The sequence below is a fragment of the Loxodonta africana genome, chromosome 1, assembly GCF_030014295.1.
Source record: "Loxodonta africana isolate mLoxAfr1 chromosome 1, mLoxAfr1.hap2, whole genome shotgun sequence".
NCBI classification, from domain to species: Eukaryota; Metazoa; Chordata; class Mammalia; order Proboscidea; family Elephantidae; genus Loxodonta; species Loxodonta africana.
Genome location: NC_087342.1, coordinates 94,875,343 through 94,887,784, shown reverse-complemented (window position 1 = coordinate 94,887,784; position 12,442 = coordinate 94,875,343). Strand labels below are relative to the sequence as shown.

General features: G+C 53.4%; 1 protein-coding gene across 3 annotated transcripts in view; it reads right to left on the bottom strand.

The window, feature by feature from the left end:
* The window catches only part of ITPR3 (inositol 1,4,5-trisphosphate receptor type 3), an 84,219-nt gene that overhangs the window by 23,243 nt on the left and 48,534 nt on the right, over positions 1–12,442 (bottom strand). For all 3 annotated transcript variants that reach the window (XR_010321927.1, XM_064284688.1, XM_064284694.1), the window contains exons 15-25: positions 10,960–11,121; positions 10,194–10,366; positions 9,573–9,692; positions 9,021–9,203; positions 7,368–7,619; positions 7,123–7,267; positions 6,433–6,574; positions 4,832–5,031; positions 3,597–3,726; positions 2,914–2,971; positions 1,269–1,434 (exon numbers count right to left, since the gene is read on the bottom strand). Coding sequence is in view for 2 of the 3 variants with exons in the window: in XM_064284688.1 (XP_064140758.1) it covers positions 1,269–1,434; positions 2,914–2,971; positions 3,597–3,726; positions 4,832–5,031; positions 6,433–6,574; positions 7,123–7,267; positions 7,368–7,619; positions 9,021–9,203; positions 9,573–9,692; positions 10,194–10,366; positions 10,960–11,121 (1,731 nt within the window). In the remaining variant the exon portion in view is untranslated. The remainder of the gene's footprint in view (positions 1–1,268; positions 1,435–2,913; positions 2,972–3,596; positions 3,727–4,831; positions 5,032–6,432; positions 6,575–7,122; positions 7,268–7,367; positions 7,620–9,020; positions 9,204–9,572; positions 9,693–10,193; positions 10,367–10,959; positions 11,122–12,442) is intronic.

The following is a 12,442-nucleotide window of genomic DNA, read 5'->3' as shown; positions in this document are numbered from 1 at the left end:
AGGGCTGACTAGTAAGACCTAGGTCCAGTGCCACTTAGACGACTTCCCTCTTCCAGGTCTCGCTCCTGGTATCTCCCCACCACCACCTGCACCTCTCCACCAAGCCAAAAATCCTACTCAGTGTTTACAATCCTGCCACAAGCCCACCTCCTCCAGAAACCCTCCGTGACAGGCCTACGCACTCCCTGCCCTGAGCTGACACACCACCTGGCTTCAGTTCCTCGCTGACTCATGTCACACACTACTGCTATAGCCTGTCACTTGCTCACTCGGACCCCAAATGGAGCAGGGCGAAGCATATTGGCATCACTGAATGCTGGCTAAAGAGGGACCTGAACCCTGAAGACCCGGGCCGGAGTCTGGATCTTACTTTACTGGCTCTGGGTCAGTGGGCAAGGAAAAAAGGCTCCCTGTGCCTCAGTTTCACCCATCTGCAAATAGGGAATGAGAGTAGTAACCATGTAGTCAGGGCAGTTGCAATAACTCCATGATATAAGCACAGCGTTCAGTGCCTGGTACACAGTAAGCACTCATTAAATGCCAGTCTAGTCCCGGTTAATGTAGATCTTACACAGGGAGCTGTCCAGGCTACATGACTTCACAATAACAACAACCAGTCACCCTCAGTGAGGGCTACGTGCCAGGCATGATTCAAAGCCCTTCACAGACATGTATTTAACATAGTTGGCAAACTGTAAAGTGCTATTCACATCATAAGAAGTTGTAGACTATGCCAGGAGATACTGAGCCAGGATGGCAGGAGACAAAGGTGGCCAAGACTTGGTCCTCACCTTTAATGAGCTTAAAATAAAAAGAAGTTGCATGTCAGCTGCACCTCATGGCAAACCCATGTGTGTCAGAGTAGAACTGTATTCCATAGGGTTTATATAGCTGGTTTTTTGGAAGCAGGACCACGTTTTTCTTCCAAGGTGCCCCTGGGTGGACTTGAACCTCCAACCTTTTGGTTAGCATTTGAGCGTGTTACATGTGCACCATGCAGAGACTTCTTAAGGAGCTTTTCTGACTCATGGCAGCCCCAGGTGTTACAGAGTAAAACTGCTTCGTAGGGATTTCTTGGCTGTACTCTTAATGAGAGCAGACTGCTAGACCTTTTCCTCTATGGTCCCACAGCCGATCACGAATTGCTTGTGCCACCCTAGAGTGCATCTCAAGTCCCCCCCGAGCTTACTCCCAGTGTCTAGCAAAAACCTAATGGAGATCCAAGCAGGGAGTCAGGGTGCTCAGGTGGGAGGGCAGGGCAGTGGTACCTGCTTGAAGGTGTGCATGGCCTCCTGGCGCTGGCTGAAGTGTTTGAAGAGCAGCTGCAGGGCGCCCGAGACCAGCGGTGCGTAGTCGTGCATGGTGAGGTGGATAAGCACACGCAGGAACATGCGGCCGCCCTCGTCATCCACCTCCAGCATGCTGCTTGTCTTTCTGTGGGTGGGCACGGGGCAGGGGTGTGGAGCGTGGGTGGCATGCTCCCTGCTGCCCGAGGGGGGCACGGGCCCCTGGCCCTGCCACCCATTCAGCAGATGCATCGCCCAGTATAATCTTTATTCAAAACATTGACTTTTTCCCTAGTATTACATCTTTTTAAAAAATTATATAAGACTAAATGGACAACAACTATCCTAAAGCCTAGATGAGAAGGTCGGGGCAGAGAGTGTTAGTCAATGAGAGTGAAACCACTAGAAAAGAAATAACAAAAATGTCAACACAATGTGAAGACTGTAACCAGTGTCTCTGATTTTTGTGTCTAGAAACTGCTGAATGGCAGTGGATTTTGCTATGTATATTTTCACCCAAAATAAAATAGAATATTCACATCAAAAGAGAAAACATTAACGTTTTCTCCCCAGCTTGTGAAAAAACCACTGCCCTGAGCCCCCACCCCAGTAATCCGCATGTCCCCTGGGATCCCACAAGGCAACCCTTGATTAAATAGCCGAAGCAGGGGCTCTTAACACGGGCCCACAGGCCTCAAGGGGATTCAAGGATAGAAGTCAGGTCCACGAACAGAGATGGGAAAATGACATCTTTATGTTTACCAGCCTCCACCAACCATGAGGAAGGCAAGAAGCAAGCTGCAGTGCAGGGTATGAGTGGTACCTGTGACTCTGTCGCCAACGGAAAGCAACCACAGATGTTTGCCCATCACCTTAGAGTTGTTACAGAAATCGTGAAATCGCACTTACTCTCATCACAACTTCAAGTCAGTACTAATCAGACCCACCGCTGCAGCTTGTTATCAAACGCCTTAATAAAGAGGCGCGAGTGTAACTGTCACTTCAAATTTGTTTTATTCAGTATTTTGGTAACTATATTTCAACGTCATTGGTTTACTTTGTAACTGTATGTACTTTATTTTATGAATTTAAAAACCTGATTTTGAAAGGGGGTCCATAGGCTCCACTAGACGCCAAGGGTGCGACACAGAAATGGTTAAGAGGCCCACCTCCAGAGAAGCCCCTCCTTGCCACAGCCCCAGCCATCCCAGATGTTCATTACTCTGGCCAGCACCCCTGGGGAGGGTCATCCTCTGTAGAGAGGAGCCTGCATAGCTCCCACATCTCCTTCCTGCTGTGAGCTTGGGGGAAGTACTTCCAGCTACCTGACCCAAGTCCTGCTGCATAAACATAGGCACAACTGCCCTGGAGGGAGGCACGGGACTGACTAGGAGGACACCGGGACCCAAGTGACCCCTACATCACCAGGGTTGGGCAGAAACGGGGAGCAGAACGCAGGGAGAATCCCAGCCACAGAGCTCGGTGAGGTCTTTGAGGGCAATGACGGAGGAGGGAGGGGCTATCTCCCAACCTGAGGAAACCCAAATCATCCCAAGCAGGGGTCTCTAGCCTGTGTCAGCAACACCCACACAAACCCACATATCCCCCACCTCAACCCTGGCCTCACCCCACTCCAAACATGGCTTCCGCCTGCTCCCCAATGCGATCCAGGTTCATGTTGGCGGCTGTGGGGAGCAAGAGGGGACAGATGGAAGCAAGTGGTAGCTCCAAGCCCAGGAAAAATCGGGGGCACAGGGGTAAGAGAACAGGGAGAAGCCTAACCCACCTCTTGCCCTGCACTGGTCGCGGTACAGCCCTTTTGCCTGTCCCTCCAAACCTCTCCCCACACTACCTCTGCCTCCCTCTTCCCAGGGGTGGAAGTGCAGAGCTTCCCAGACGGAAGCAAACACGGCAGGGACCAGACAGTCCCAGCTGCCCTGCAGGGCAGTGCCAGGACGAGCAGGGCTCCAGCTGGGGGTCAGAAGACTAGGATCTTTCCGGTCTGGCTCAGCCTGACTGGTTGTGTTACCTTGGGCAAATCCCTGCCCTCTGTGGACCTCGGTTTCCTCATTTAGGAAATGGAGGAAATGATCCCTTCTCTCCCCTACCCCTTACTGGGGCAATTAAATAAGACAGTGGAGAGAAAGATCTGTGCAGACTGGAAAAAAGAGGCAAGGCTGGGAGCCTGCCCAAGGTGCCCCCAGGCTCCAACCTACTGCTGAGTATCCCTGGGCAAGTCTCAAAGCCTCTCTGGGTCCCTCTGGAGCACGAAGGGGGCTGTGGAGGGGTGAGGGAGGGATGGAGGCTCACTGGTGGAGTCGAAGGCAGGGGCCGTGCCGTCAGCTCCACTGTCCTGCATGGGGAACACCTCTACAAACTCCTTCTTGAAGACAGACAGCAGGTAGGAGATGCGGTAATCCAGGCGGACGTTGAGGATGAACTGGAGGGTGGGAAGAGGACAGACAAGGACATTCTGAGGTCAGGACACCATTCCTGCTTATGGAGGACAAGCAAGCACCCCAGATGACCTCTGGCCACTCTTGAGGCAGGGACTCAGCACAGATGTTCAGGATGCTCAGGGACATCACAACCAACTGAGACCTCTCTCCCCAGGAAGGTTCAGGGCATCCTCTCCCCAGCTCCTGCCCCAGTGGCGGGGTTAGTACCTCCCCTCAGAATAAGGTAGGCAACCCCTGCAGCCCACTCAGAACCTCATTCCCAGGCTGGACGTTGATAGCAAAAGGAACTAAGCTCCCCAGGTCAAAGGCCACCCTTGCCCTCCTACCCGCTCTGCCAAACAGACCCCAGAGTTCCCAGGGAGTGGGGGAAACCGAGGACTGTGAGTGGAGCCAGAGAGCAGCCACTGTGGGGTGGCAGGTAAGGCACAGGGTTTGCAGACACCCTTGAATGGCGTCATCCTCACAGGCACAGAGACTCTGGCCATACCCAGGACTGAGACCCTCCAGAATGAGTCAGAAGCCCCCTCTTCCAGCTCCCTCAACTAGGCCCTGCCAGAGGGGGTCCCCCATGGAGGTCACTCACATCATCTGGTGGCCCCAGGGCAAAAGCAATGGTCCTTAACCCTCCCCTACAAGCCCCTTCCCCAAGTGTTGCAGAAGGGTCTCAGACAACACCCAGAACAGGAATGACTATGTCCACCTTGCCGGGAAATGGGCCCTGAAATGTCTAGCTCTGCTTTGAAATCTCTGTGTAGCCTGGCAAAGTCCCCAACCCAACCCTCTTTACTTTGCTCATTTGTAAAATGAGAGGATTAAGCGCAACTTCAGTGCGCATTGGAATCACTACACAGATTGAGAGCCCCGCCCACGGGGTTTCTGATTCAGCCGGTCCAGGGTGGAGCTCGAGAACACGTTCCCAGGTGATGTTGCTAGTCCGGGGACCACACTTTCAGAACCACTGAGCTAGACATTTATCATAGTGGAACAATACTGCAATGTGACAGGGGTTCACCTGCCCCCCGCATCCCTTACCCCATTACCTACCCCCATTCCCAAAACCTCCCACCCCAGTCCCAGCCCAGCCACCTGCAGGATTTCCAGGGTCTTCAGCTTGGTCTCCATCACCACAATGTCCTCATTCTCCTCAAACTTGCTTCGATCCAGGGGCTCAGCAGCACCGGCGCCAGGGGGCAAGTTGGGGGCGCCAAAGACAGACTGCTTGCGGCTCAGCACCATGGTGGACATCATGTGCCCCACGCCCTGGATGGACCGCCGCACATTCTTGCCTGTGGAGCAGGGAGCAGAAGGGGGTTACAGAGGCGGCACAGGAGGGGTCCGCTCTGACAGGGTGGCAGAGTGCTCACACTGTCTCTCACTGTCAGCTGCAGGGCAAAACCATGCTAGGGAAGGGGCAGGGTGGGGTGTGATGGTTCACTTTTGTGTGGCCTTTCTAGCCATGGTCTTGTAACTCCCACCCAAGTGATTGGGCGGGACCCTGTAATAAGGTAAATGCGGCCCACAAAAGGGGTTGGTCAGTTTTGCCACCCCCCTTGGCTTGAAAAGAGCAACCCCAGAGGCAGGAAAAGGAAAAGAGCCCACCACCACCAAGGAAGGAGACACTGGCAAGAGAGACTCGCAGGAGAGACCTGTAGGAGACGGTGCAGTGGGCTTCCCAGCCCACAGAGCAAGAAAGCTGAGCACCTTTAGACAGAGACTGAGGGCCAGGGAGAGGCATGCCTGTGAGAACGGTTGGGAAGAGTCTGTCCTGGTGGAAGAACTATATCCTTGAGTGCTTCTGAGCCTGAGTTATAACCTGTTCCTTCCCTAATAAACACCATAATCATGAGTATGGTCTGTGAGTTCTGTGTGGCCACTGCAATGAATTATCAAACCCAGCAGAGAAGTAGAGAGAGCCATGGGAGGGAAGGTTGATATCAGAATTGGTAAAGATGGCGAAGAGAGAAGGCATGTCTGATTGCCACCTCATAGGAAATAGCCTTGGGCTGTTGATCTTGATTTTTCTTCCTCCTTGTGAAGTTAGAGAAGGTCAGACACTGCCCCCATGCCATTTCTACACATGGCAAATCCAGGAAGGCTTCCTGGGGGAGGTGAGCTTTGAGCCAAATCCAGGAAAAGAATGGAGGGCTCAGGCAAAGATGAGTTGTGTGGGAAGATGAGTGAGAATTCCCATATGGGAAGCCATGAGAGCAGCTACAGAGCATGGGGGGCTGAAAGCACACTGTAGGGGAGGCTAAAATCCAGGCGCCATTCTTTATGTGCTTTTGTTTAGATGAGTTTATGCAGCCCCATGAGTGTCCCTGAGGCAGGACTGTGGCTCAACCCTCAGACAAGCTGTGCCTCCCTTCCTCCTCCATGATGACGATGACAGGGCTGACTCTCCTCTCACACTGTGGCTCCATGAAGGCAGGATCTGTGTCTCCCCTCCTCCCTCCTTATCTCCCCCGAGTCAGCCTGTGCTAGAAGGCAACTCTCACAGACCCTGGGTCTCCACCGCTTCTGGGCAGGGGCCCCTTCTAGTGCAGTCCGGGCTGGAGGGGGTAGGACCCAAGACGTCCCCTTGCAGCAGAGCCAGGAGGCCAGCTGCACAAGGTATTGATCAGAAAGGATTTCTGGCGCTAGGAGGTGACCGAGTAAGGCTGGGGGTGGGTGGCCGCGCCCGGCCTCACCGCCCGAGTCGTCGTAGGCCTGCAGCATGGATGGTGGACCCTGCACGCAGTCAATGATGCCCAGCAGTGTGCGTGTCAGCCGCAGCAGCTCGCTGAAACTGTAGAAGCCGAAGTAGATGAGATTGTGCGCCAGGCTGACCACCTGCGGGAAGGGGGCGGGGCTCGGTGAGGGTGGGGCGGGGCCTCGGGAGGGACGGGCCAGGGCAGGATAGACCAGGGCCAGGGGCCAGGGCAGGGGAAGGCAGGGCTGGGGAGGGGCATAATGAGGGTGGGGCTTCCGGGAGGGTGGCTCCTTGGGAAAGGCAGGGTCTCTGGGAGGGCAGGGCTGCTCGGACACAAGAGTCCAGGGTCCCAGAAAAGGGCAGCCTAGCTGAGGAAAGGAGGCCTGTGCCCAGCCCTTCGAGGTAAGTTGCCCTGAGGGAACAGGGCAGAAATGCAGGAAAGAGTGGGGGCCAGATGGGTACTTGAAAGGTCTGACTCCTGCCAGGAGTCTGAGATCTGACCCTGGGCTAATGGCCTGAGGGGATGACGGGGAGGGGGCCCTCTGTCAGACACCTCAGCCATCTATGTGGACCCTGTGCTGGCTGGGGCTATGAGGGAAGTGGGGTCATGGGTGCAGATCGAGGCTCAGTGAAGGGCCGAGGCAAAATCCCACTGACCCCCAAGCCCCGGGGCGCTCCCCCAGCCCACCTCAAAGGTGAGCTTGTTCTTCTCCTCATTGGCAAAGGGCACAGCCTCGCTGACCACGTTGTTGAGGTAGTCCTCCACAAACTCCATGGTGTTGGCAAACTTGTTCTTCTTGTCATCTCGGGAGGCGTTGAGGTTGGAATCATAGCTGGGGGCGAAGGCAGTGATGCATGAAGGTCCTTGTGATCCTCCCACCCCAGCCTCTGCCCTGGCCATACCCCCACCTGCCCAACTCCCACCCATCTCACTCCTTGATGGTGATGGCCGTTGGGATCTCAGTCCAGAGGCGGGCGAACTTGACGGGTGTGACCAGCTCCTGGGGGTCACGGTCCACATGCACATGCAGCATCAGGTGGCAGAAGGAGGCACGCAGGTCAAAGGGCAGCATCTCGTCTGCCATGCACAAGAAGATCAGGTCAACACCCAGCTGCTGGGAGATCTCATCAATGGCCAGGTACTGCCGGTCCAGGCACATGCGGGCAAAGAGCTTCAGCTGGTACCTGTGGGACAGGAAGACAGTGAGAACACTAGCAGAGGGGCTGCTACAGCTTGTCTGGGTTTGCTGAGGGCTGGGTGGAGTGCCCACTATAACAAGAGGGACTCAACTCTGAGGAAGAGAAGGAAGAGGAAAAGCAGTCTGCTGAGAAGGAAGAAGTCTGGGTGGTACAAGTAGTTTGCGATTGGCTGCTAACCTAAAAGTTGGCAGTTCAAACCCACCCACCAGCTCTGCAGAAGAAAAGCCTGGTGATCTAATTCTATAAAGAAAAACCCTATGGAGCAGTTCTACTCTGTAACACACGGGGTCACCATGAGTTGGAATAGACTTGATGGCAATGGGTTTGGGTTTTGATATTTTGCTCAGGAGGAAAGACGCTTTGCTGGCTCAGCCAGGGCAGGTCTATATGGAGCTGACTGGAAAGAGGGATGGCTGAGAGATGAGAGATACCTGAGAGAAAGGCTAAAGGAAGGGGAGAAGAGTGAGGAGGGGGGAAGAGCCAGCCTGGTGCAGGGAGGGTGAGGGCAAGACAGGGAGAGCAGGGGAAGCCAGGCAGCTGGTGCAGGTGTGAGATTCTAGTGAAAGAGATGTAAACATGAGGAATGCAAGAAGTTTTGCTCTGAACCATGTGGTGTAATGCCCTTAGTTTAGCCACTGCGTCAGAGACCTGAATTACCTACCACAGACTGTAAAGCCAGATGCCCTGGGTTTAAATCATGGCTCCAACACTTAAGGCTGTCCTACGTTGGTCAAGTTCCTTTGCTTCTCTGTGCCTCTGTTTCCCCACCTTTACACTGAGGGTACTGATAACGAAGCCCATGGCCATAAAGTCTATTCCAACTCATAGTGACCCTACAGGACAGAATAGAACTGTCCCATAGGGTTCTAGGGAGCAGCTATAGAGTTTTCAAGGAGTGCCTGGTGGATTTGAACTGCTGACCTCTTGGTTAGCAGCCATAGCACTTAATCACTACGCCACCAGGGTTTCCGAGGGTGCTGATGGAAGGAAGGAAGGTGCTGATAGTACCCACTTAATACAGTTGTTATGAGGCTTAAATGAGTGATCAGGTGAACTGCTTAGAACAGTGGCTGGTATATAATAAGAATTTAGTAAGTGTTATCTAATATTATTATTTAAAAAAAAAAAAAAAACACATATGTCGGGAGACAGATTTGGGTTTCCTCTAAACCTGGTTACTGTGCTGAGCCTGGCCCCAAGGCCACCCAGTGATATTCGGGTTACATAGTCACCCTTCACTTATCTTCCCCAGGATAAAGGAGTGAAGGCAGGAGCCCCATGTAAAACTGGTACACCTCATACCTGGCAAGAATTGGATGAAGGCCTGCCGAGATGGCTCACAGGGCACAGAAAGCAACAGAAGGGGGAGAAGGAGCAAGTAAGCACCTGTAGTAGCTGAGAACATTCTCGTCATGGGCATTGCCTGCCCGCGCCTCCTGGGCCAGCTGCCTCACACTCTTCTCATGGTGCTCATTATTCTTGTCAGTCCAAGTGAGCCACACTTCCTCCTCTGAGTACTCGATGCTCAGGTACTCATGGGACTGTGCCATCTCCTTCACTGGCCGAAGCCTGTGGACCAACATCCCATCACATGGAGCCAGGAGCAGGGCCAGGACACCACTCTCAGGCGCCTTCCCGGAGCAGGCTCAGCCCCATGGCCTAGTCCTCCCTGAGCTTATGAGAGCCAGCTCAGGCCTCTGCACTGCCCTCCATGGGTACCTTAACCATCTTGGGATCCCACCCAGACCACAAACTTCTTGAGGCCAGGCTCCTAAGCCCTGGGCAGAGAGCCAAGCGCACAGCAGGCACTGGGAGTGTATGTGCAGAGAACAAGGGTACCACCTCTAGCCTGAACCCCTACATAAGGCCCAAGCTCTAAGGCCACTGAGGAGCTGGGTGGGTGGAGCCCTGGGTGTGAGGTGCTGGGCTGTGGCTCACTCGGTCTGGATGAGAATGTCACTGTTCTTGGGGTCCAGCACACACTTGCAGATGAGCTCCTGTGTGACGGGAATGGCAATGTGGTTGGACACACACAGGTCGGAGAGGTAGTCCAGGAACCTGGGGTGGTAAAAGCAAGGATGGGAGGGGTCAGAGTCTGGCCATAGTGGGGATGAAAACTCCCTTCACCCAGCTGGTGGCACGTCCTCCCTGGAACCAACTGGCTGCTCCCGCCCCTTCCCCCAGGTGGGACGGACTCATTTCCAGCTGCCCAGGGAGGGACATCATTCTGGGGCAGGGGGAAGGAGAGATGGGGGCCCAAGGGGCCAGGGTAAAGGAGGCACAAGGGCAGGGGTGATATTCAGAATATTCAACAACTGATTCAGTACAGGCCCTGACTTTGGCGCCAGGGAAGCATCTTGGGGGGTCTCCTGCTGTATCAGGAGTCAGTCCTCTTGTTGCTGGGTTGGGCCAAGTTTGGAGGGGTCCCAGGGAAGGGCTGAGAAGGCCAGGGGCTCAGGGAGACAGCAGTTTACCAGCAGGTACAGAAGTACTTCAGTATTTTAACAGCCAGCACCAGGACGTGAGGGAGGAGGGAGGAGGGAAAGGTGAGTCGGCCACCTGGGCTCCCGGTTCTTGCGCACGAGGCTGACGAAGGTCTCCACCTCGGTCTTGGTGATGTGCTTCTCCAGAAGTTTGCGGTTGTTGTGCAGAAGGGCAGTGATGGTGTCCTCGGCCAGGATGTCATAGCCGATCTGGGACTGCATCATCCCAAACTGTTTGGCAATGTGTTCCTGGGGGAGACTAGCTGGCGTCACAGGGAGCCATAGCTGGGGCACAGAGGGCCCAGCACTGCTCCAGGATATCACCCCCGAGCCCCGAGACAGGGCCCTGACACAAGCAGCGGGCCCAGACCCTGAAAAGGTGGAGGTCCAGGACAGAAGGCCAGTGCCGAGCAGAAGAGCGGATTATAAAATAAAAAAAAAAAAAAAGTTTTTATATTACAGAGTTATTTAGCTCGTGAAAACTCCACAGGGTAGGAACTTGATCTGTCTGGCAGGACTGGCTACCTAATTTGTGGGGCCCAGTGCAAAATGAAATAACAGGACCCTAATTTGAAAATTATTAAGAACTTCAAGATGGCAATAGCAGAATTAAACCAAGCGTGGGGCCCTTCTAAGCACCAGGCCAGGGAGCACCCCATGGAACTGACCCTGCTCTCTGGTTCCCCACTATATCCCCTAAAACTGCACCTGATACACAGTATGTGTGCCTGGGTAAATATTTGCTGGATGAATGGAACAGTGAGTGAGTGAGTAGGTGCGTGCATGATGGGGGCACACGGGCCAGGGAGGGCTCAGGCCCAGGCCAGCAGCAGGCGGCCCACCTGGTTCTTCCGGTAATCCTCCTGGGAATGCCGCAGCACCCGGTAGCAGAGCCGGAACATATGCTGATAAGGGGCATTCTTCTGGTCTGACAGCTCTTCCAGCCGCACGAGGGGGCCATCACCCCCCTTGTCGCGGAACGGGGCCTTCAGAATGCCAAAGATCTGGGGGAGCATGAAGGATGAGAAGGGATCCCACACACCTGCCAGCACCCTTAATAATCCCAGGAACCTGGGCCTCAAACTGGCCCTGGCCCAAAGCCATCCCTGACATTAACCCAGAGTTGATGCCTAAGCTGGGCTACCACCCCATCTCACCCACAATTAGGGCCCTCATTCTGGCCCTAATTCTCCCCAGTCCTGGCCAGAGCCTGCCCCCTGGTCTGCCCCCAGCCCATTCCTCCCCCCGACATGAATTCTAATCCCCTCTCAGATGTAGGCCTTGCTCAGTGTCTGGGGGAAGGGCAGGGGGTCACACAGCTCAGGAGTCTGAAGCTAAAGAAAAGGTAGGCCAAGCTGGTGTGGCCAGAGCTGAGAAACAAGACACAGGCCTGGCCTCGCCATAGAAAAATTTAATACAGTTACAAATTTTTTTAAAGGCAGGGGGTGAGTGGGTGTGGAAAAACTATCCTAGAACAGAGACCAAAGAGACTGAGCAACTGAATGGAATGAGACAACGTTGGTTAGATTCTGGCTCAAAACAAAACAAGCTTTAAAAAGACATGTGGGGGAAGTTCCAAACCAAAAAACCAAACCCACTGCCGTTGAGTCAATTCCGACTTATACCAACCCTACAGGACAGAGTAGAACTGTCCCATAGGACAGTAGAACCGCCGGGAGCGCCTGGCGGATTCGAACTGCCAACCTCTTGGTTAGCAGCCATAGTGCTTAACCACTATGCCACCAGGGTTTCCGTGGGGGAAGTTATGGAGACTTAATATGGACTGGGTATTACTGCTAATTTTCTGAGGTGTGATAATGATATGCCGGTTATACAGGACAGTGTCTTTATTCTTAGGAGATTCAGAGTGAAAAATTTAGGGGTGAAGTTTCATGGTACCCACAACCTATTTTGAAGTGCATGGATGGAAAAAAGATAGGAAAAAAGTTACATAAAGCCAAACTGACAAAATGGTAATAAATGTTGAATTCGGGTGGTAGACATACAGTGTTCACTGTACTCTTCTTTCAGTATTTTCTCACTGTTTAAAATGTTTCATAATAAAAATTTGGAAAAAAATAGCTTCAAATTTTTTTAAAGATACAAGTTCTGGACCAGGACATCCTGAGTTCAAATCCTGGCCCTGCTGCTTCCTAGCTGTATGACTGCAGTCAAGTTTCCTCACTGGTAAAATGGGGGTAATAATAGCTTCCCCAGGGTTGTGACAATTAACCCATTGCTTTCGAGTCAATTCCAACTCATAGCAACCCTATAGGACAGAGTAGAACTGCCCCATAGGGTTTCTAAGGCCGTAAATCTTCATGG